The following is a 25726-nucleotide window of genomic DNA, read 5'->3' as shown; positions in this document are numbered from 1 at the left end:
CGCTGATTTGAATTATAAAACACTGATGAGCTATGATTTTCTTGATAGAAACAGTGGTAGGTACCTGAAGTGATAACATTGATACCTTCTTTTTGCCAAGTAATGAAAGGACTAGGTGTCCCTGTTGCTTCACATGGCAATAGAATAGGATTGTTCAGAATGACATGTAGTTCACTTGGTTGGGGCTGAATCACTGGAGGCTCTATAAGAAACCAATCAACAAATAGAAATAATAGCACTAGTTAATGGAAACCATGTCTATTATAGTAATGAGCTTAAAAATACCCAAATTCATAATTGTAAAATATTAGTGATTTGATTGCCAAGAGAAAAGTGAATGCTGGCCACACTGCATTCTTTGAGTCTTGCTACAGTAGCCAGTTTCCATTAGAAGAACTCCACTGGAAGACTAGAGTCAGGAACAGATTATAAAAATCCAAGAAGAAAAATTATTTTGGAGTTACTTTGAGTGGTTTGTCATTTGTGTGCCTTTTTTAGCCTATTAAAAATATCTACCAGGCTTTCATGTCCCCAAGATATTACTATGGTTCATAGCTCTAGACAGTACCACCTTTCAGAATAAATATGACCAGAAAAACCTCCCCAAACCCAGCAAACTTTGAATGAGTGAGTAAATAGCCTTCCATACCATGAACATGAAGGGTCACATGTCGATGTGCAGAACCAGCCGTATTCCTAGCCACACAAATATATCTTCCAGCATGGTTTAATTGGGTGGCAAGTATTTCAATTGCTCCTAAAAAGGAAAAAAAAGAAGTTTCAATGTATACTGCATCTCAGCATTTTTTTAGTTCAATAAAATTTGACTCTCTTTTGTGTGTTTTCTGCAACTAGCATGGTGGTGCTTGGCTTATATTCATACTTGTATCCCCTGAAGTGCCTAGCACAGTACTTAAATTATTACTAACAGCTTTATTGAGGCATAATTTACATACCATAAGAGTCACTCATTTAAATGCACAATTCAATGATTTTTAGTATACTTACAGAGTTATACAAATATCACCACAATCAAATTTTAGAATATTTCCATCACCCCCAAAAGAAACCTGGTGCTCATTTACAGTCATTCCCCACTTCTAACCCTGGCCTTAGCCCACCTCTAGTCTGCTTTCTGATTATACAGATTTGCCTTTTCTGAACATTTCATATACATTGAATCATACAGTATGTGGTCCTTTGTGTCTGACTTCTTTCACTATAAGCATAATGTTTTTGAGTTTCATCTGCTGTAGCATTTGTCAATATTTTGTTCCTTTTTATTGCCAAACAGAATTCCCTTGCATGGATATACCACATTTTATTTATCCATTTATCAGCTGATGGACATTTGAATTGTTTCCACTTTTTGGCTATTGCAAATGATGCTGTATGAAGATGTGCATATAAGTCTTTGTGTAGACCAATGTTTTCATTTCTTTGGGTAAATACCTAGGAATGAAGTTGCTGGGTTTAATATTTTGAGAAAGTTCTAAATTGTTTTCTTAGCCTAATACTTTATTCTAAATATATATATATTTATATATATTTTATGATTTGAATGGCTATCACTCTATAGTCAAAACAATTTGTCTTGAAAGCCAAGTTGCATCCTGGGAACAAATTTTCCACTATTTCCCTTCTATACAAATTCTCTTAGAATAATACGCACATACTCATAAAGTCCCAGGATATTAGTTACTACTTTATCTCTATTGTGTTTCCCCAGTATAGGATAAGTTTTAGAAACACCAATGTGAATCACCTATACGTTAGGTGATTTTTTTTTCTTCAATACTATAAATTGTATAAATGAGGGTTACTACCACTATAAACATTTTTCCTTCACAGAACTCACTACTCAGTCTTACATACTCAACTTTAAAAGCCTTGAAACCTAGAACCCTGTTTTAGTTATATAGTCTCAGAATCTTAATAGAGTATATATCCTGTCTTAGGCACTGAATGTTCATTAAATGAAGAGACATTCCATTTGGCCAACGAAATAAGTGTGATTCAGTCACAGGTAACTCGGGAATTTGTTAAACCTTAGGTTTGGTAAACATACACATAAATACCGGTGGTCATGTTTATTATATTCAGATCAGTCTTAAATATTATTTTGTTTCCAGACTTCTTTTTCTTTCATTCCCTAGATCCCCTTCCTATGTGAAAAATATGTTTTAACAATCTGTTTTCCAGATTTTTAAGTCCAAGAATGCATGCATCTTTTATTCTTTTATTCTGGCGCAACAAAGACCAGGTAAGAATATGCATGAATAACTAATACAATCGATAGATGTGAAATCACTGAGCTTGGTCTTACCTGAGGACAGAATTCTATAGCCATCTCCCCTGGGAAGCAGTCTTATACCATTTTTGGTCCAGTGAATTGAGGGAAATGGAACTCCTGAAGCAGTGCAGGTAATTACTGCTGGGGCATGTTTGGTTACTAGGAAATCTGTAGGCTCATCAGCTATGGAAGGTGGAACTAAAACAACAACAAAAAGGGAAAAAACTACACATTTCCAACTGTTAAAGAATTCCAAAGACTTATCATACATCCTCTTTTTGGCTGAAAGTGAAAGTTAGATAAATATAAAAGGGATTCCTCCTTTTATTTCTGGATTAATACCAGGGTGATGAAGTAATCGGTACAACAAACTCCCATGACACAAGTTTACCCATATAACAAACCTGCACATGTACCCGTGAACTTAAAATAAATGTTTAAAAAAATGAAAGAAAAGGGATCCCTTTTGTAAAGTAGTGGAGTGATGAAGTGATAGCATTATCGTGTTTCAATCCATGTTCCAAGCCAGTTCCACCTTGGACAGTGAGATCCACAGTTCTTTTATCATCTCCAGCACCGTTTGCCACAGTACACTCATAGGTTGCAGTGTCATCCACAGAAGGGGAAATAATTACTAGTGAACCTGAAGAAAGGAGCCTAGAAGACAGATTTCAAAGCATGAGATACTATATGTAGGTTTTCATAAATTTTCCCAGCTAGTTTAACATGGTACCATGTTGTAAATTGATGAAAACAGTACTCTTTCCTCATGTTAAAATTAACATCATGTCCCTGAGGCAAACTTTATGCATTACAATTTGTTTATATGGCAGTGGCTTTCTAGAGCCTCAAACTTGATATGATATTTACAGGAAGTAATTGTTGGAAGGATTGTCTGAAGAGGGAATCTTACATTCTCTGAATGCTTATATCATGATCAACCTTGCTCTCCTAGGAGAAATACGGTACAACGAGAACACTAAAAACAGCCACTGTCTACTGGGCATCACATTCACTCCTGGCACCATCTTAAATGCTTTGCATAAATTATCTCTAAATTTCACAATAACCTAGCAGGTTGGTATTTGTTTATTTCCATTGACAGATGACTAATGACAAGTCTGTGTGTCTCACCCCTTTACCTACTTCGCATGTCTCCTTAAATGTGCGGCTACCTTGTAGATAATATGGCAATATCTATATATCTATATCTATATCTATGTATATGTAGTTTTGAACAACTGTGTGTATGTGTGTGTATATATATATAAAAGTAAAATCTAGAACACTTCACATTTTAGGAGGTTTAGTAAATACACATACATGATTTAAAGTAAATCTAAATTAGAGTATCTACTTTACTTCACGCTATGCATGATAGAAATGGTTTAATAAAAACATTAATAAAAACATATTTGACACACCTTTTTATTAAAAAGCATGGCACATTTTCCATAGTGTATACTTGCAAGTCACTGAACCTCCCAATGCCAAAAGATTAAAAGCGTGAAAAAGAGACATGATAGAATTTCAACTGAGACACTCCTAGTTTTATATTTTCTGGTGTATTGGAACTGATTTTTGTCAAAGCGGAGATAAGAGAGCATTTGTTTTTAGTGCTACAGCAAATGTTTGACAGAGTAATGATCTCATAGCTCAGGTAAGATCCAAAAAATGATGCTCACCTGTAACATCAGAAATTCTTGGTGATTTAAAGTTTAGCCTTTGAAAAATAGATATTGCCATATTATGAGCTATGGTAGTAAAGCTTGGTAAAAGGAAAAAAAAAAAATTGGAAGAAATGCTGTTTTTCCTCCCTACACATTCTGCCAATATCTAAATTGTATTTTAAGGTATAAAATTTGACTTTTATTCTACAACTAAAGCTTGTATTTATTTTTACAGAATAGTTCTTCTTTTATATAAAATGATGTTCTTATCCTTTACCTTTATAAAATTCTAAAAGGTACTAAACAAGGCAGGATATAAATCTAATCCTATATATAATCACTGACATTCATCCACAGGGTTTATGTATGGAAAAGATGACCTATAATTCATAAAAATATTTTAGGCTGAAAACCTAAGTCCATATTAAGGAAAAAAAACCCTCTATATGCTAGCTAATTTGTTATAGTCCATAGATTTGCTGGCCCCACTGATAGAATTAAAATGTTGATTCATTACAAACTGTTTCTAAATAGTTGGTGGGAGTTTTCAATTAAATTATCCTTACCTGTATGAGTTCTGATTTTGATCCACATTAAGAAGATGCCCATTTTTTCTCCAATTGATTGATGGTTTTGGTATCCCAGTAGCCTCACAAGCCAGAGTAGTTTGAACATTTACTGTTACAGTCATATTGGTAGGACCCGGAGCAATAGATGGAGGAACTAAGACAATGTCACCAAATAAGAAGGAAACACAGTCAGCAAATAGTGTGCCATGTGAAATATTTCTGCTGAACTGAAATTAGTCATTATTAACTGGCCTCATAGTTATGAGCAAACAAGGCTCTGTGAATTTTAATAGTGCTGTGATGATATTAACTATACTAAGGAGAAAACTTGGGGCTTGACTATTCATAATATAATGCAAATTGCTTAACTAGCCTTCAATGTCAAGATCTTTATGACCTCACTAGTTTAAGCTATCAAAGAGCATTTGACACAGAGACTGGATGTCATCTATAAAAGTGTATTTACCATGAACCTGTAAATCTATTCGCCTGCGATCTGTTCCAGCAGCATTAGTGGCCATACACAAATACCTTCCAGTGTCAGTGACATGTGCTGATTGAATATGAAGGAATCCATTTTCCAAGATGGAATATCTGCAAAAGAAACCACAAGTGAAGTCTTCTGAATCAGCCTTTTTTGATTATTCATATTTTGACTGAGGGGAATGTTAAACACTTGGTGAAATCCATTCAGTTTTTTTCCTGTTTCAGATGACACATGTTTACAATACTCTTGGTGGAAGAAAAAGTTACGACACAAAGGTTCCTAACAGATGGGCTTGTGAGCTTGAATGGATTATAATCATTATGTAGACATAAGCCTCAGGGATCATGCTTTTAAAATACTAAATTTGGGCCTGGAGTGATGGCTCATGCCTGTAATCCCAGCACTTTGGAAGGCTGAGGTGGGTGGATCACCTGAGGTCAGGAGTTTGAGACCAGCCTGACTAACATGGTGAAACTCCATCTCTACTAAAAATACAAAAAATTAGCTGGGCGTAGTGGCATGCGCCTGTAATTTCAGTTTACTTGGGAGGCTGAGGCAGGAGAATCAATTGAACCCAGGAGGCGGAGGTTGCAATGAGCCAAGATCACGCCACTGCACTCCAGCGTGGGCAACAGAACAAGACCCTGTCTCAGAAAAATAATAAAATACTAAATTTTGATTATTGTATTAAGATGAAATGCTAATTCTAAACATAATGAGACCAAAATAGTGCACTAGAAAAAAAATTTAAGAATTTGTATTTCAGGTCTTACAGCATTTTTTAAATTTTCTAGTATTGTTACCTTGCATGATTCCCAGCTAGAACAGCTCCATCCTTTCTCCATGTTATCCTTGGAGTTGGCACACCTTCAGCGATGCATTCCAATACAGTTGACTTATTTAAAAGAATTACAAGACTCTGGGGGCCCCCCTTTATGTTTGGAGGAACTGAACAAGAGATGCACATGAAAACATTCAGTGATACTAAATAACACAGCCTGCATGAAGACCCTGAAGATATAATATAAGATGAGCTTTGAGTCAAATGTATGGCTTTGTCTACACGAATCTAGGTTAGTATAAATATAATTGAGGTTTAATTACTGAAGTCTTACTCGAGATATTTTGCATTTAAAAATAAAGGGTAGGTAGGCAGGGGGATTTTAAATCTCTAATATGGTGTATGAAATCTGGCTTACTGTGAGAGAGGCTTAAATGAAACTCAGCTCTAGTCTGATGCAAATTAAAGATGATATTTCTTATTTCTCTTTGGCCAAATAATGGTCAGAGAATGTTAACACTGAAACAGCTTCACTTTAAATGAAGAACAGAAAGTGGGCTGGTTTAACAAAAAGCACATCTGTGATCAATCATGCAATTCGCAGAGCATGCATTTTATTGATCATTGAGTTCATATGGGAATAGACAGCCTGAATTTTAATTTTAGTATTAGAGATATTAGTTGTGTGGGTCATCCACTATTCTGTAAAATTTTATATATTAAATATCCAATAGACTGTTTTGAGGAAAAGTCTATATTATCTTCCTAAATGTTGGCATTCAGACACTATATTTAATAAAATTACAGTCCTATGGCAGTCTCTGTTTGGCACATATGTACTCTCAAGCCACCATCAATAAAGGTGAACAAAATGATGGGCTATTTGAAATCCAGTGATTTAGTGTATTGACTTCCTCAATGGTTCTGATTCTGAATGACATAAAACATCATGATATGCTAACAGTAATTGGACATATTCTCTAAGATAGACTAAAATATCTCTAGTTATGTTTTTTGGAAATTGAGTTAATTTGCAGTATAGATCTAATACAAATACTCCATGTTGCCTTTTTCAAAAGCAGTAAGATAAGCACAAGGCTTCATTTAGTATGCACATAAGAAAAAGCTATCATCTCTTTGAATGCCCTTGGTCAGATTTTTAAATTGTGGAACAACGAATACCTTTTCTTACCATTTACAGTGAGAATAAATTCTCTTGTAGTCTTCCCTGCAATGTTGCTGGCAACACAGGTATAATTGGCTGTATCACCTAGGTCTGCGTTGTTGATTTGCAAGTATCTCCCTCCAGATAGGATTCGCACTCGAGGTGTTGCCTGGATTCAGCAAGTAAATAAATTTACCATTAAAATGTAAGGAAAAGAGAGTAAATATTATTTCACAGCATCAAAAGTAACTATAGTGAACTGTGGAGCTGTTGTCTGTCAGCATGCTTTGTCTACTCCTCCAGCATTTTCATAGTATCAAAAATCCCGGGGAACTGTTTTAACGAGCGATGCTAAGTAAAAGGAGCTGCTCTCTGTCAGCATGCTTTTGTCTGCTCCTCCACCATTTTCACAGTATCAAAAATCCCTGGGAACTGTTTTAATGAGTGACGTTATGCCCCCAATTCCTTTGACAATTATGATCCATTCAGGAATGGGCAAGTGACTTAAGTTAGGCCTACCAGTGTCCTCCTCTAGACTCTGCTGGGAGTGTCAGGGAAAGGATGTGCCCTTTTTCCTAGAATCACAGGTTGTGAGGATGACCTAAGCCTAGTGGCAGTCTTATCATGTGGAAACAGCCTGTCCTGGATCTAAGGCAATGCAAGTAGAGTTCATTCAGAGAAAGGACAGATGCTTCATTATATAGTTAGAGCCTCTGGAAATTCACCAATTATTGTAGCCAATACATTTCCTTTTTGTTTTTCCTTTTCATTTAAGTTGGTTTGAATTTGAATTCTGTCACTTATAACTGAAAGCCTGCTGACTAGCTTTGGTTAACTTAGAGGAAAACATTGTACTCCAACATTTTAAAAAAATAAGTAAATAAACTAGCACAAATATTTCTTAAGAATTTATTTTGTAACTAGGCATAGACCAAAAATTATGAAAACATAGCACAATGAAACCTAATCTCTGCTATTAAGTCTAATTGGAGAGCTACATATATAAACAAGTAATTTAAGGATAAAATATATGATCACAGTTGTTAAAAAATTCCAGATAGCATCAAAGATTGATATTCTCTCATTGTACCTAAGATGAAAGCATTTCAGGAACAGTCCAAATAAGATTTCTCTACCGTATGAGCTTGGTCCCAGATACATATATCTTTCTAATAAAACATTGCTCGAAGTAAAATATGCAGTTCAGGTCCATTTATTTTAAAAGTTCACACATTTTCTCTAGTCCTTTCTATTGGGGCTATTAGTGATAAAATTATGTTACCTTTGATGAGAATAAGCGATTTCTTAAATATGTATAGTAAGTTCTATAAAAAATATTTTAATTTTTAACTTTTATATGGGTATAGCAGAGTTTTAGGCTAATAAAAACTTTCAGAGTGATTTTTTTTTCTTAAGAGACAGATTCTTATTCTGTCACTCATGCTGCAGTAGTGGTGCTATCATAGTTGACTGTAATCTCAAAATCCTGGGCTCAAGCAATCCTCCCACATCAGTATCCTCAGTAGCTACAACTACAGATGTGCGCCACCATACCCAGCTAATTTTTTTTTATGCAGGTGGGGTCTTGCTATGTGGCCTAAGCTGGTCTTGAACCCCTGTCCTTAAGCAATCCTGCCTTGGCCTCCCGAAGTGCTGGGATTATAGCGTGAACCACCACACCTGGCTCAGATTGATTCTCATAATGTTTTTCTTCCATGAATATCAGTACTTTCTGCTAACTTATTAAGTCTCATTACAATTTTCTCTGGTTTTCCTTCTATAGACCACCTGTAATTCTTCCAAATTTGACTTGTCTCCTGATAGAACCTCATTCTTAGCTGATAATCTCACTCCCTGTTCCACTGAGAAAATTGAAGCCCCACACCAGCAGTTCTCCCCTCCTCCCACCTTGGGTATGAATGCAACCTTCTTTTCTGTTTCCCCATCTCTGCAGAAAATGGATGACCCTTCTCGACAAGACTAACCCATTCAACTCTGCCTGGGTCTCATACCTCCCCTATCCAACATAACTTGTCATACAAACTGATCTTTCTCTCTCGTCTGTCTTCAATCTCTTTCTTTCAGCAAATACACATACAGAATCTTTAAAGAACAGTTCACGCTTGTTTCTACTTCCTCTTCTTCCATTTACTCCCCAAACAACTGTAACCTGCCTTCTACTTTGATCACTCTTTGAAGAACCATTGCTCAGGTCTTTAATTACCTATATGTATTACCAAAGCTAATGGACACAACTTTATTGTATCTTCTGTGGCCTTTGTTAACCACCCCCCACCTTTTCCTTGACTTTTAATACACCAGTGTTTCCTACTTTTAATCCTATTTCTGAGTCCTCCTGCTCAGTCTCATTCATCTTCTTTTTTCCTATGCTCACCTTGTAATTGTTACTATTGCCTAAAGCTTTATTTTCACTTAACTGGGACTCTCATATTCTGCTTTCTAGTCAACCTCCTACAAACTTATGACTTCAACAAGAGATTATACCATGATGATTACATCAAAGGCTGCCTTTTTTTTTTTTTAAGTAAATATGGACCATGAAACCAAAGCCTTTTTTGATGAAATACGGGCCAATATTTTAAAATGATTTCTGCAATCTCCTCTTGGAAAATACAGGTAATTCAAACTCAAAATGTCTAAACCTGAACTCATCTTTTTTTCATTTTTCATCACTAGTGAACTTACCCTTTCCTAGGACTGACATCACTTGGTCAACCTGGGATCAACCTAGACTTCTCCATCATCAACATTCACTCAGTTTTTACCTTTACCCCTAATGGTCTGGAGTGAAGTGCACACATGGGAGATCAGACTATGGAGGCAAAGTCAGAGCATGAAAGGGCTTGTGAGCTCAGTTGTGTGGTTTAACCAGAATCCTGAAATCTATGGGGAATCATCAAAGATTTTAACCAAGATCTATTTCAGATATACCAAGCTACTTGCAGTTCTCAGACCAACAGCCTTCCTTTTCTTGTAATAGCTTTGTACATGCCATTACCTGTAATTGGAATCACTTTCTTCTCTGGCCTCACCCAGTATATACTGATCCTTTAAAACTGAGCTCATCTTTAGAGACTTCCATGGGCTGTTCCTTACCCTTTAGTCTGGGTTCTTTGCTTCTCATCTCTGTTTCTACACATCCTTCTAATGTACAATTTATTAGTGGTATCCATTCTATAATCTTTGACTAACCTGTCTTCTCAGATAGTGTGTGAGCTCCTTGAGGGTAAAGCCTATTTTCAGTAGCAAAAATAGAATTCAGTGCCTGGTATTCTAGTAGGCACACAATAAATAGAGAAACAGAAGTACCAGAGGGTTAAGTGATAGGCATGATGATTTAGCATGTTAGTAACTCTCAGAACCCAGCCCCTCCATGTTTGGTGTTTGTGTGGTTTAGTGGTGGTGGAAGTCTTTATGTCTTAGGTGTTAGGGGACATAATCTCCTTTTGTAATTAACTACTAGAAACAAAGTGTAGGTTACAATAAGAGGATGAGGAAGAACAAAGAAGAAAAAAATCACTAGGATAATCACAATCAAAACATTCACAATCAAAGCTTTCAGTGGTCTCTAAAAGGCTACTGAAGATCCTGGCCTTTGACACTGTATGACAGCAGGTAGGTATCATCTGAGCATGGCAAGCTTCAGACAGCCAGTAACTGGTTCTTCACGGATTCCAGTCTCAGACACCTGGTATCTTTGGGGTCACTCACGAGGTTCAAGCTTAGACAAGGGAAATTCAGTAAAAGCAGCATTCTCCTTAGTGACGTGGCAGTTATTTTGAGACTTTGTTGGTTTCTTCTGTCTTAAGAAATAGGTGAGTATTTCAAATCAGACTTCAATGCATGGGCACAAGGAAATATATACTTGGGCAAATTTCCAGTATGTCATGAATCTAAATACCTTTCTTTGACCCATGACCAACTATTAACTACCCCAGCAAAGGCAAATAATGAAGCCAATTTTAAAACCCTGTGCTTACTGCTGCAATGTTGAATAATTAGTAGCCTGATGTTACTTGGTTTTGTGTACCTAGCAAAGGCCCTAGAGCTGATTTTTTATTTTTTAATCTCAAAAAGGAATTTGTGGAGCTTATCAAAAAATTTACCTGTAGCCGTTCTCCATTTTTGAGCCAAGTAATTACAGGTGGGGGCACTGCATCTGATTTGCATTCCAATGTCACTTGTCTGTTCCGTAACACAGTGACATCCTGGGGCTCATTAGTTCCAGCAATATTAGGAGGTACTGGGTATGAGAACAAATACAACAAGAGCTTTAAAAAAATGAGCTGTAACGTGATCTATATTATCATAGGTATCCAAAAAATGTTGGTTCTGCTATATGAAATAGTAAGAGTCATAAAATTAAAACATTACTCATTTAATTTATAGCCTAGATAATTACAAATGGAAGTTTTTTTTACCTTATTTAGCACTTTCATGTACGCTAAGAAATCCTGTCAACAACTACATGAATGATAGAAGTAATAAAATTGCATTATTTTCACCATTTGACAGTAAAGAAGTGGAGGCACAAAGAAGGGATCCCTTGTCCAGGTTATACACTTGGTAATAATTTTATCTGAACATAAGAGTTAAAAATTACTGCATCAGCAAGTGCCCATCATAATATACTGAAAGTATTTTTCATGTGGCTTTTTTTTTTTTAAACAGAATTTGCATGTCAATTAATGGCAGGTTTAATTTGTATGTGGGGATGATGGGGGCACTTAAATCCCAGACAGTTTGCACTGCCTAGTCATTTAGGCTATGAGAATGAACCAAAGATCTTCTTTTAGTTTTTAAATTATTCCTCCCCATGAAGAATAATTCCTATTTCAATGTCAAAACCATATTGGACAGAGTATAACTGGCCCAATTCTTCTAGGAAGTAATCTGACAATAAGTTTCAAAATCCTTAGAAGAGTGTGTGTGTGTGTGTTTGTAACCAAGCAAGTGCACTTACAGAAATTTCTCAAAGGGAATGGGCTAACACATGCACGCAAAGTTATCCACAGCAGGACCGTTTATGTTGGTAAAAATGTAGAAATAGCCTAAACATCCAAAAATATGGAGTAAAATGGGATACTATACAATCACTAAAAATTGTTATAAAAATATATTTCTTGACATGAAAATGTTCACCAAACTATTGAGGTAAAAGCAAGTTAAATTCTATAGGTACACTATATAAACATACATTTTCTATCACCAAATTTTTGTGACAAAACATTTATATGTAAAAAAGTCTTTGATGAAATTCTGGATTTTTAAATTTTCTTCATCATAGTTTATATTCTATTATTTTAAACCAATGAATACAAATTATTAATGCAGAAACTAATCAAATAACTGCCCCCAACTAATCCATGAACTGCCCCCAACAGCAGTTGATTAGTCAAATTTAAGAATCAGATTTGCAAAATATATATTCCCTAACTTATAAACATATATTGTGATGTGCTGTGGTGTTGTCCCAGGTTTTTCTAATCAGGTGTGTGTATGATAGACTGTAGGACCTTTTGCCAAATTTACCATTCACTCTCACTAGATATTCTTTATCATCATCTCCTGCAGGACTGGATGCCAGGCATGTATATCTTCCTGTATCCTCCACCTACAAAACCCAAATAATGAATTACACAATGTTAACATGTTAGTTTTTGTTATTAAAATAAATATCACTAGAATGAATGTAAATAACCCCAGACCAAAAGCAAGATAATTAAAGCAAACTGTTAACACTATGATTAGCACTCTGATAGAAAGCATAGGTTGTTATCTACATTATATGTAAACCTATGTTTTAACAGGATTTTGGTATTGATGTAAGAATGCTTGTATATTAAGTGTATTTAATGATATCTGAAAAGGTAGATATATATAGGACCTAGCATCATACGTGATAGGCTATATCCTCAATGTTCATTGAAGTAACAAATATTCATGGGTTTAAATTGCAGACTGAAAAGTTAAAACAAAGCCTTTCTCAAGAAAATTAAATGTCAAATAAGTAAACAGATAAATAAAATACTTGGCTATTAAAATCAAATATATAATATCTCATCTTGACTCTATGTTTGATATACATGGTGAAACAAAAGAGTTATATTATGTAATGTGTTAGAAATAGGGTCAGACTGACAGCAGGATCTATAATTATCTAACTAAAACCAAAATCATTACTTTAAAAATCCCCATAATGGTTGAACTAGTTTACAATCCCACCAACAGTGTAAAAGTGTTCCTATTTCTCCACATCCTCTCCAACACCTGTTGTTTCCTGATTTTTTAATGATGGCCATTCTAACAGGTGTGAGATGGTATCTCATTGTGGTTTTGATTTGCATTTCTCTGATGGCGAGTGATGATGAGCATTTTTTCATGTGTCTGTTGGCTCTATGAATGTCTTCTTTTGAGAAATGTCTGTTCATATCCTTTCCCCACTTTTTGATGGGGTCGTTTGTTTTTTTCTTGTATATTTGTTTGAGTTCTTTGTAGATTCTGGATATTAGCCCTTTGTCAGATGAGTAGATTGCAAAAATTTTCTCCCATTCTGTAGGTTGCCTGTTCACTCTGATGGTAGTTTCTTTTGCTGTGCAGAAGCTCTTTAGTTTAATGAGATCCCATTTGTCAATTTTGGCTTTTGCTGTCGTTGCTTTTGGTGTTTTAGACATGAAGTCCTTGCCCATGCCTATGTCCTGAATGGTACTACCTAGATTTTCTTCTAGGGTTTTTATGGTATTAGGTCTAACATTTAAGTCTCTAATGGAAAACAGTATGGCGATTCCTCAAGGATCTAGAACTAGATGTACCATATGACCCAGCCATCCCACTACTGGGTATATACCCAAAGGATTATAAATTATTCTACTACAAAGACACATGCACACGTATGTTTATTGCGGCACTATTCACAATAGCAAAGACTTGGAATCAACCCAAATGTCCATCTGTGACAGACTGGATTAAGAAAATGTGGCACATATACACCATGGAATACTATGCAGCCATAAAAAAGGATGAGTTTGCGTCCTTTGTAGGGACATGGATGCGGCTGGAAACCATCATTCTTAGCAAACTATCACAAGAAGAGAAAACCAAACACCGTATGTTCTCACTCATAGGTGGGAACTGAACAATGAGATCACTTGGACTCGGGAAGGGGAACATCACACACTGGGGCTTATCATGGGGAGGAGGGGAGGGGGGAGGGATTGCATTGGGGAGTTATACCTGATATAAATGATGAATTGATGGGTGCTGACGAGTTGATGGGTGCAGCACACCAACATGGCACAAGTATACATATGTAACAAACCTGCACGTTATGCACATGTACCCTAGAACTTAAAGTATAATAAAATAAATAAATAAATAAATAAAATATGTAAAACAAAAAATAAAAATAAAAATAAAAATCCCCAAGCACGGTTTCCATGGAATGCTAGGGTTCATTCATATGTTTGACATTGTGTAGACACAACCGATAATCATGTACACCTAGAGGATACTCTGGAAAACAGATGCTTTTACTACTGCGAAAAATGTATTTTGGAAAAATAGAAATATCCTGTTGTCATTTATTTTAGTACTTGAACATTCTCAGAATATTGGCATTTAAAAAATTCTTACATTCAAACTGACTTTACAGGTTATGGAAACAATTTTTGGTAGGCTGCAAAAACTCCTTTCAAAAACATTGAGACTAGAATGTTTGGAAAAATACTTAAATACGATTTTAGAAGAACAACGCTTACATCATTATTCAATAAAGAATTTAAAAATGATGTGCCCTTTCCTAAGAATAATTTCTAAATTTCTCATCATATCTTTAAAATCTCTAAAACTAACTCTTCTCTACCAACTCTGTTCATTCACAATGGATATCATTCCCTCACTTGTTTTGACTCAGCCAAACTTGAACCATCATTCAGAACCACTCTTAAATGTTCCCTCTTCCACAAAATATTTCCTGACAACTTCTGCCCTTCTGGCTACCCACAGACATCACCTGTAGTTAGTTTCTAAAGTCTTGTTTTACTAATAGAATGTCAGAAAAATTATAGTTAAGCATGTATCTTTAGAGGAAGATTTTGCAGAGGTGGACATGCATTATGGCTCACAAACGAGAGTACAGTATCTAAAGTTTTCTAAATCTATTAGTCATAGAGTAGTCCCCTTCCCTCTTGGGATAAATTACAGAAGTAGTGTTTGACAAAAGATGTTTTAGGAAATTCTTGTCTATACCACACAATTTGCAATTTGCAAAGCATCCACATCCATTATGTACCAGGCACAAGTAGATGTTGCAGATAAATACATAAAAAAACAAAGTTGAGATAAGCAAAATATAATGCAGTAAGTGTTACTACAGAAGTGTATATAAAACGCTATGAAAACAGAGGAGCAGATTAACCAAAATCAGTTTGGGGACTTGATCATATTTAATTTTCCACTTCCATACTGTTTTTAATGGTTCTATTATTGACTCATATCTAATTGTATCTTATGTATACAGTCATTTTTCTCCCCTAGACATTGAGAAACTTCTTGAAGGCTGACACATGTCACGTATCTTAGGTCTTATGGATTCTCCACAATAGCTAGAACACATGGGAAATCTGGCCATCATTTAACACTCTATGAGACCTTCACCTTGTTTTGTTATAACCCGCCTTTTTGTTCTTGCCTTTAAGACCTACAGTAATGGCCTTAACTTCCCTTTCAAGCTTTATTTGTCATTTTTTTTATATTCATGATTCTATTCCACATACTTTCCTGTCTCCATGCTGTTCCTAATGTCACAAAATTCTTTTGCCTACTTTTTGTTTGTTGAAATTATATCATTCAAGAGTTTTGATTCAGTACATGGTTTTAGTTTAACCTGACTTTAAGTTACTGCAACGTTTGAAACGGAGGGAAAAAAGGGGAATGGAAGGTATGCGCTCCAAGACACTAGAAATGCACTGTGCTGAGATGCACTGTCTAGGCTTCTGAATCAGACTAAGGACTGAGGCCTAGCTCCATCACTGAGCAACAGTGAGTACTTGGCAGAGAAGTACTTAATCTCTCTGCACCTGATTCTGGATTTGTGGGATAGACACATTGCCTCACAGGGTTGCCATGAGGGGAATGGGTAGGATAGATAGCCCAGAGACGAACACAGCAGGACACAGGAGACAGTTTATAATCCTTAGCTCTTCTTCCAGTTCCCTTTCTTCCATTCTCAGTGAAAAATGCAAACAAAATATGATCAAATAATTTGTTATCCTACATTCAGAGGAATGATGATTATGACAACAGCAACAGCAGGAACAATCCTTTTTATTTTTTAAAGCATTTACTACATGCCTGTGGCACATCATGTTGGAATATTTCTTTGAATACCTCAGTGTATGAATGAGGCATGATTATTATTTTTATCCCCAGTTTATAAATGATGGCATTGGGGCTCAGATGGAGAATAATTACAACATAAGGTTTGCCTTTATTAGTGGAATAGAAGATTGCTACAATAAGACATCCCAGGCATACTTCTCTTTTAATATAGTCACATTTCAGATCCATTTCCTTAAACTAAACCAGTCAGTTTTATTGAACTGATCATTATTTGAAAAATTTTGTCTCTTCAGACTTCCATATCTCCTAGTTCATTTTGGAGATCAAAAGTGTTCTTTGAAACCTTATATATGTGCATGTCAGATTGCTTTTTGCCAGTTCCATTAAGGGCCACATAGCACAAATTAAGAACTTCGGGAAATATACTAACACTTATAGCACTGTGAAAACTTGCAAAAGTTAATGGAAAGGTATCTTGCTTTCTTCAGAGTTTAATATGACACCGCTTTGTCCTCCTTTGAATTAAGTTACCCAATCATGCATATCATAGGACTAATCTATCCTGCTCAAGTTACACAGAGCTGTGATATATAAGGATTCAAAGACGTGATTTCTTTAACAATTCTCATATATTAGCAAATAAGTTTGACCTAACCTAAAATTATTGTGTGAACTTTGACACTTACCTGAGCAGTAGAAATTCTAAGAACCTCTCCTCCTTCTAGAGTTTGCAATTGATCTGTCTGTGGAAGAGGCCGGCCATCTTTCATCCAGGTCATTTTAGGGGCTGGGATTCCAGAAGCAATGCAGGCAAGTTCAAGTGGGTTATTAACAATTACTGATATCTCTTCATGTTCTTCAGATCCATTAATGTGAGGTGGTTCTATTTAAAGGGAATAAAAAACAATAATAAACCCTCTATTTCATAAAATATTTCTCGTTAGAAAAACTTGAAAATCCAACACAAATTCATGTTCACATAAAAATTGATTTGAACAAGGAAAGTGAAATTCCTAGATGTCATTACCGTTTCTCATTGACACACTTTCAAAAGGGATGGATCATGCACATAAGAGATAATGAAGTAAATGGCAATTCATTACCATGTAATTATAGAACAACAGTTCGAACTCAGTTAATTAGAACAGTCTTACTTGACTGAAAGATTTGAAAACAATAAAAACCAAACCCAACTTGTGGCACTTTTTTTTTTGAGAGGGACTTAGCATGTTACTATGTTTTTGTATCTCTAAATACCAATAGTTTCTACAAAAGCAATGTGTGAATACTGTGGAATTTTGCTATCATCTTTTCCATGAACAGCTTTGAGAGGAAACAATGACTAAGCAGAAGAAAAAATAGTTACATTTGGAGATAATTTCTGTATAAAACACATTTGTTATGTCTGGATGGGAGTAACTTCCTCTTTTGTTACTTATACTTCTAAAATTACCTTTCTGAAGAGAAGGTCAAACAATCTAAACACTGGGAAGAAACATTAAGATTCTTTAGTCTACTCCCAACTTTGGTAATTCCTTTAAAACACATTCCCCTTACAATGACCATTCGAGTTTTCTATGACATTTTCATAGTTCAAGTTTCCAGCCTAATATTTGACAAGGCAGCCAAAATAGCTGTTGGACAGCTCCAGGGGTTAGCAGGTTTGTTTTTCTTTCTTTTTTCTTTAATAAGGCACATAGTTTAGAACGGTGACTCATAGCAGAAGATCTGGAGTCTAAGTTTGAATGCTGGTGTCAACAATTATTAGCTTCATGTATTTGAGCAAACCTCTAAAATGGGGATACCAACATTATTTACCTAATAGGATCTGTGTGTGGCGTCAGTGAGATACATTATACACTTTTTTGTGTGTTTCTCTATGTTTTATTTTACAATTAAAGGTTTTTAAAAAGTTACTACTGCTACAGTGTTTATGCCCCAGCTGTTGGTATTATTAAAATTTGCTTCCTCAAATTTCCTAAATCTGCTTTCCTAAAATTAAATAAAAACTCATCATGGTTTTCAAGGCTTCCACAATATGGTCTAAATCTATCGTTGTCATTCTTTACTTTTAACATACTTATATGTAGCCTAGACTTCAAATCCGTCAACAAGTTCAGTCCTTTCTTGCTCCTCATAGTCCCCCAACTGAGCATGCTGAAGTACCATCAAAGTTATATTGTCCTCAAGTTCATTTTGTGAAAACCATAAATCATTTCTTGATTCTCTCAACCAATTTTAAAATTTCAGTCCTCTTACTTATTGGTTATTTAATATATGTCAGTCACCATGAATACAAAGATTAATTTGGCATGCTCACTGCCCCCACCCCAAAGTTTATCATCACTAGATTTAAAACAGTAGCAGCAGTAATAGTATTAACATGTTCTTGAGTGGTTCAAACCCCAGACTGTCCAGATCTTACCTGTGTTAAGTGATTGTGACCTATTTTACTCTGTGTTTTGTCCATATGTCCTGTACTTTGGGCAGAATTAAGAGTTGTCTATACTCCAGTAACTCCAGAATTTACATTTCCGGCCTAGACTCTCTTCTGAGCTCCAGATTCCTAAATGCAATTATCAAATAAACATCTCCATTTGGATGTTTGAGAACCACTTAAAACTCAACATGTATTCAGACTGAATCTATTGTCTTATTTCTCAAAACCTGTTTCTTTTTTTTCCAGTATTCTCTGTATCTAGGTGATGAATTTGCCAATTAGTCACATAAGCCAGAAACTAAGAGTCATCCTTGATACCTTCTGCATCACTTCCTTGTGTTCCAATCTACAACCGAGTCCTAATACTTCCACTGTACTTATTTCTGGAATATACCTTTTTCTCTCATCTCCCTCACTCTAATTTGAGCTACAATACCATTTACTTAATGTTTTTTTTTTCTTCTTGGTTGTAGGTGCCTACCCAAAATTACTGATTTCTTTCTGATTAACAGACTCAAATTTTGTTGGGGTTGTCAATGTGCTAAACAAATTACATTTCCCAGCCTCTTTAGCAGAGAGTAGATGGAGTAGATGGAGTGATATATGACAATTCTGACCAATGAGATGTAGGTGGATGTGGTTTTGTGGGGCTTGTAAGAAAGTCTTAATTCTTTTCTAAAGGGGCAATGCTTTGCCCTTCCTAGTTTCCCGCTCTATTGTTGCATCTAGAACAGCATCTAGTTATGCTGGGGGTGAGCAGATACTGCATGATCACCAAACAACCATGTTGTAAAGGTTCAAAAGAACTGAAAATATTTGAACTGCTGAACCAATGCAACAACTGCCTACCTCCAGCCATCTCAGTGAGAAAAACGAAAGTACTTTGTTTAACCCACCATATTTCAACTCTGTAATTCACAGCCAAACACAATTCCTTATACTGGTCTCTCAGAATCCATTCTTGTCCTGGTCCAAGTAGCCTTGCATTTTATAGCCAGAGTGCTCTTCTCAAACTGTAGTTCTATTTGTTATTCCATTTTTAGAACTTTAAATGATTTCTCATTGTTACAGGATAAAAAGCAGACTTCTTAATGTGGTCAACAAAGTCCTTTATGACCTGGCCCTATGAAAACCCCCTATTTTGTATAATGCTCTCCCTTGTTTTCCGTGATCTAGCCACACTGGACTTTTCAGAACCACTAATATACCATGATACCTCCCCACCACATGGATAGAATTAAATAAAGAGTATTTCCCCAAGTTAAGATGTTTGCATTCTGAGTGGTAGCACTGGTTCAAGTGAAGAACTTTCCAGAGTTTAATGGAATTAATTTTCAACAGATGCTGAAATGCTAAAACTTCTCATCTTTCTTCTAAGCCCGTTTTCAAATCTGTTTTGAGAAATTATTATTCTTATAAACTCTTCAACTTTATAAAAGGCAGGCTGTTCTTTAAGAATTCCACTAAGAATAACATTGTTGTTTTTCTTCTTAATTTGCTTCATCCAGAAATGCACCAGTCTATGATTCTGCTCCTGGGTTCTTTCTTCCCCTCCTCCCCGTCCCCCTGCCACATGCTAGACCAGGCCCCTGCATTTACAGGGCTCTATGAATACAGCAGCCTCTTCAATTCATTTTTCACTCTGTCAGAGGGATTTTTTGGAAGTGAAATCTGTCTGTAACATATTTCTCCTTAAGATCCTTCCATTGCCTTGGTAACGAGGTCCAAACTTCCTCAAAGTTCTCAGAGCTTTGCACAGTTTGTCCTCTGCCCATATATAGTTCCTGTCTTGTCTCTTGCTACTCTTCCTCTTACACTCAGTTTCAGGGAGTGCAAATTGACAATTCAAATTGTATAATCTCTAGGTGAGAAATATATATAAAATTCCCCACTCATCTCTACAGTCCTACTCTTCAGGGCTCAGATTTATGCTTGAGGAGATCGAATCTGAAATTTACCATCCCACAGAATGTTATTTGATCCACATAATCCTCATCACGCTGAAAAGTAATTACTTGTTTAGATCTGTCTTTCACAGATGCAGAAAGTTGAGGGCTGAGATCATATCTTTCTTAGTGATGCAATTTTGTGTTTGCCACACCATACATGTTCATAATTATAGTTAAATGATGGCTAGAAACATACCTGTCACATAATGTATGTTCAATAATACTTGATATGTGAATAATGAATGTACAGGATCACATTATGTCATCTCCTCTTACTCCTCACGTTCTGTGAATTGATGTACAGGAATTTGCTATCCAATCCCACCCTGCACCTCCCAGACACACGGTTTTGTTTTGTTTTTTCTCATTGACACATAATTATTATGCATAATTAGGGGGTACAATGTGATGTTTCCATACATGTATACATTGTGTAATTATCAAATCAGGGTAGTTAGCATTTCCATCACTTCAAACATTTATCAGTTCTTTGTGGTGAAAGCACTGAAATTCCTCTCTACTAGCTATTCTGAGATAGACAATAGTACATTGTTAACTGTAGTCACCCTACTTTGCAATAGAACACCAGAACTCATTCTTCCCTTCTAATTGTAACTGTACCCATTGACCAACTCCCCATTCCTCTTGTCTTTGGTAACCACTGTCCTATTCACTACTTCTATGAGATCAACTTTTTAAAATTTCACATGAGTTAAACCATGTGGTATTTTCTTTCTGTGCCTGGCTAATTTCACATAGTTTAATGTTCTTCAGGTTCATCCATGTTGTCATAAACGACAGGATTTTACTCTTTTTTATGGCTGAATAGTACTCCATTGTGTATACTACTACATTGTCTTTATTCATTCATCCATTGTTGAACATTTAGGTTGATTACATATCTTGTCTGTTGTGAATAGTGCTGCGATAAACGTGGATTTATTTGGCATACTGATTTCATTTCCTTTGGATATATTCAGTAGTGGGATTTCTGAACCATATGGTAGTTCTATTTTTAATTTTTTTAGGAACCTCTGTTTTTCATAATGGCTATACTGATTTACAATCCCAACAACAGTGTGCAGGTGTTCCCTTTTCTCCACATCCTTGCCAACCCTTGTTACCTCTTGTCTTTTTGGTAATACCCATCCTCACTAGAGTGAGGTGATATCTCATTGTGGTTTTGATTTGCCTTTCTTTGATGATTAGTAATGTTGAGGCTTTTTTCATACACCTGTTGGCCATTTACATGTCTTCTTTTGAGAAATGTCTGCTGAGGTTTTTGTCCATTTTAAAATTGTGCTCTTTCATTTTTTGCTATTAAGTCCCTTGTATATATTGGATATTAACCCCTTATCAGAGGTATAGTTTGAAATCTTTTCTCCCATTCTGTGGGTTGTCTCTTCACTTTATCAAATGTTTCCTTAGCTGTGCAGAAGCTTTTTCTTTGATATAATACCATTTGTCTATTTTTGTTTTTGTTGCCAATGCTTTTGAGGTCTTATCCAGAAAACTCCTTGCCAAGTCCAATATCATGAAGTGTTTCCTCTGTGTTTTTGTCTAGTAGTTTCGCACTTTGGGACTTACATTTAACTCTTTAATCCATTTTGAGTTGTTTTTTGTATACAGTGAAAGATAGAGGTCCAGTTTCGTATTTCTGCATGTGGGCATCCCAATTTTGCCAGCACTATTTATTTAAGAGACTATCCTTTCCCCGTATGTTTTCTTGGGACCTTTGTCAAAAATCAGGTGGCTGTAGATGCATGAATTTATTTCTGAGCTCCTTATTCTGCTCAATTGGTCTATGTGTCTATTTTTATGCCAATAGCATGCTGTTTTGATTAATACAGCTTTGTAGTATATTTTTAAGTTAGGTAGTCTGATGTTTTAAGCTTTATTCTTTTTATTCAAGACTGCTTTGGTTATTTGGAGTCTTTTGTGGTTCCATACAAATTTTAGATTTTTTTTTTCTTATTCAGTGAAGAATGTCAATGGTATTTTCATAGATATTGCATTGAATCTCATTGTTTTGGGATATGGCCATTTTAATAGTATTAATTCTTCCAATCCATAAACATGAAATAGCTTTCCATTTATTTGTTTCCTTTCCATTTCCTTCACTGATGTTTAAATTTATTCTTATGTAACTTTTTTTTTTTTTTTTTTTTGGATAGCTATTGTACCTCAGTATCTCCAGAGGATTGGTTCCAGACCCTCTGTGAATACCAAAATCTGCAGATGCTTAAGCCTGGCAGTAGGCCTTGAGAAACCCATGGATACAAAGTTGGCCCTTGGTATCCACGGATTCCACATCCAATGAATATTATATTTTTGGTATGCAGTTGTTTGAATCCACAGATGTGGAACCAACACATATGAAGGGTTGACAGTAAATGGGATTATTTTCTTGATTTCTTTTTCAGATAATTTGCTGTTGGCAAGTAGAAATGCTACTGATTTTTGTATGTTGATTTTGTATCCTGCAACTTTACTGAATTTGTTTATCATTTCTAAGAGCTTTTGGTGGAGTCTTTAGAGGTTTTCTATATATAAGATTATGCTGTCTGCAAACAGAGCATTTGACTTACTTCTTTCAAATTTGGATGTCTTTTATTTTTTTGCCTGGTTGCTCTAGCTAGGACTTCAATACTATGTCTAATAGAAGTAGAGAAAGTGGGCATCCTTATCTTGTGCTAGACCTCAAAGGAGAAAGGCTTTCGACTTTTTCCTGTTTAGTGTGATGTTAGCTGTGGATTTATCATAAGTAGTCTTCATTGTGTTGAGGTATGTATCTTCTATCCCTAATTTGTTGAGGGTTTTTCTCATGAAGGAATGTTGAATTTTGTCAAATGCTTTTTTGCATCTATTGAAACGATCATATGATTTTTGTCCTATCTGTTAATGTGATGTATCACATTTATTGATTGTGTATGTTAAAACATCCTTGCATCCCTGGAATGCAACCCACTTGATCAGAGTGAATGATCTTTTCAATATACTGTTGAATTTGGTTTGCTAGTATTTTGTTGAGGATTTTTGCAACTATGTTGAAAAGGGATATTGGGTTGTAGTTTTCTTTTGCCTCTAAATATCCTGGAGAACTTCCTTTACTATCAGCCTCCATTCTATGGAAATAGCATCTACTCCAGAGAATCATTGTTCTGTTTCCCTCTACAGATGAAACTCCTTTTAATCTATCTGGAAAGTAACTAATTTGGTTCAATTTAATCCAACAAGTAACACATTAATAGTCTCTAATGTATTAAATGTCATGCTAAGCGCTAGGAATGCAGCAATAAAAAGACATCTGCCCTCATAAAGCTTAACTAGGGATGAAGCAGAATTTTAGGGTTACACAAATAATTAAATTTTAATAGGTGCTCTGAGAAAGAATATGACACACTCTGACACATATGCTAACTTCCACCAAACCAAGACTCTTGCCAAAATTATTTTTGCTCTTCTCTGTAGGGTGTATTTCCTGCTATGTAAGGAGCATGGGGTCTCACTGGCTTCATAGTGAAAAAAACAAACAAAATGCCAAAAGATCTTGGTTATTGAAATAATTCATTTCATTATCTTCCTTTGTCTTCCAAGATTAACATTTTTTACTTCAAAGAAAAGTGTTTTCTCTTTAAACTGTTGCATTTAGAACACTGGAATACATATTTTAAGTATTTAAATGCACATAAGAATAAATAGAACTAGACTATTTGAAATGATTATTCCAGCTATAATCTACAGACTGGATCATTTAAAGGCTGGGATAATATATAATAGTATACATATTATGCTTTTTCATCAAATTTCTATAATCGGATGTGGTTTCAATTCTTGGCAAAAGTTTAAAAAGCTACTTATCAATGGGTTATAAGATTTTATCAATGAATAATGTTTTACAAGCTGGAGTTTTCATCTCTTCAGAGAGATAAAGAATACAATTTAAATTTAACATGCTTCAGATGAGAGTAAGTCAAGGTGAATTATAAAAGAAATAAAAATGCAATAAAATTTGTTTAAAAAATTGTCTCATAGCAACTGATTCTAAGAATTATACTTATTTACTAAATATTCACTATCACTTATTTTCCAGTTATTCTACATTGACCACAATGTTTACATACCTAGGACCTTGAGGATAAAGTGCTTGCTGACTTCTCCAGCTTCATTTGAGGCAATGCAGGTGTACTTTCCCGAATCTTCAGTCTCTGCTTTGAGGAGCTGCAGGACCATTCCATGGGTGCTGACTGTCAGATGGGCATCAAGCCCCAGAGGCTGGCTATCTCTAAGCCAGGCCATACTGGGAGCTGGGGTTCCATGTGTAATGCATGCCATAGAGGTGGAACTGCCTTTGAGAATTGTGATTTCCTCTGTCCCCATTGAACTGTCCATATTTGGTGGGGCTACATAGAAAACAACATGGGCAAAATTTGGATGTCTATTATAGTTTGAGATCAATTTAAATTAAAACATTTGAATAATTCTATAATGTTTCTGTGGTTGATAAAAATACATACTTTAAAATTGTGTAATTAAGGACTTTACAATAAAAATATCTATTAGGAATGCTAATTATTAACCTTCCAAATATTAGCAATAAAACTTAAAAACTGTTTTCTTACAGAACACACAATGTGTTTTAAATTTTGGTGATTTTTCAACTTCTTCGGTCCATCTCTTTAATTTGTTGTAATGTATATAATAGTTTTAGTAGTGTTCTTTTAACTACTTTATACAGTATAAATAAAACAATATCAAGTTATAGAGTAAGTCATTTGTAGATTACAATAAAGAGTTATTTAAATGAGGTGTTCTTGGGGATTGAGAAATGTGGATCAGCAAACTTCAATATTTCCGAAATGGAAGGTATTGCATTCTCTCCATATGTACACATACACACACATGCATATATGCACATACATCCATTCATAGTTTGAATACTCTAAACAAGCTGCTAATATTGTTAGAAAAGTGTTCACTTTTTCTTTACATGAAAAGACTGGTGTCATGTC

The 25726-nt window shown here is 35.3% G+C and overlaps 1 protein-coding gene across 1 annotated transcript in view; it reads right to left on the bottom strand.

Annotated features, from left to right (window-relative positions):
- HMCN1 (hemicentin 1) overlaps positions 1 to 25726 on the bottom strand; it is a 461695-nt gene that overhangs the window by 72249 nt on the left and 363720 nt on the right. The window contains exons 68-79 of the mRNA XM_011934184.1: positions 24839 to 25117; positions 17012 to 17208; positions 12519 to 12600; positions 11093 to 11229; positions 6993 to 7134; positions 5823 to 5967; positions 4999 to 5126; positions 4530 to 4686; positions 2829 to 2950; positions 2327 to 2491; positions 650 to 757; positions 65 to 202 (exon numbers count right to left, since the gene is read on the bottom strand). Coding sequence (XP_011789574.1) covers positions 65 to 202; positions 650 to 757; positions 2327 to 2491; positions 2829 to 2950; positions 4530 to 4686; positions 4999 to 5126; positions 5823 to 5967; positions 6993 to 7134; positions 11093 to 11229; positions 12519 to 12600; positions 17012 to 17208; positions 24839 to 25117 — 1800 coding nt within the window. The remainder of the gene's footprint in view (positions 1 to 64; positions 203 to 649; positions 758 to 2326; positions 2492 to 2828; positions 2951 to 4529; positions 4687 to 4998; positions 5127 to 5822; positions 5968 to 6992; positions 7135 to 11092; positions 11230 to 12518; positions 12601 to 17011; positions 17209 to 24838; positions 25118 to 25726) is intronic.

This window comes from Colobus angolensis, unplaced genomic scaffold, assembly GCF_000951035.1.
Source record: "Colobus angolensis palliatus isolate OR3802 unplaced genomic scaffold, Cang.pa_1.0 Scaffold132, whole genome shotgun sequence".
Lineage (NCBI taxonomy): Eukaryota > Metazoa > Chordata > Mammalia > Primates > Cercopithecidae > Colobus > Colobus angolensis.
This window is presented reverse-complemented; position numbering and strand designations above follow the sequence as displayed.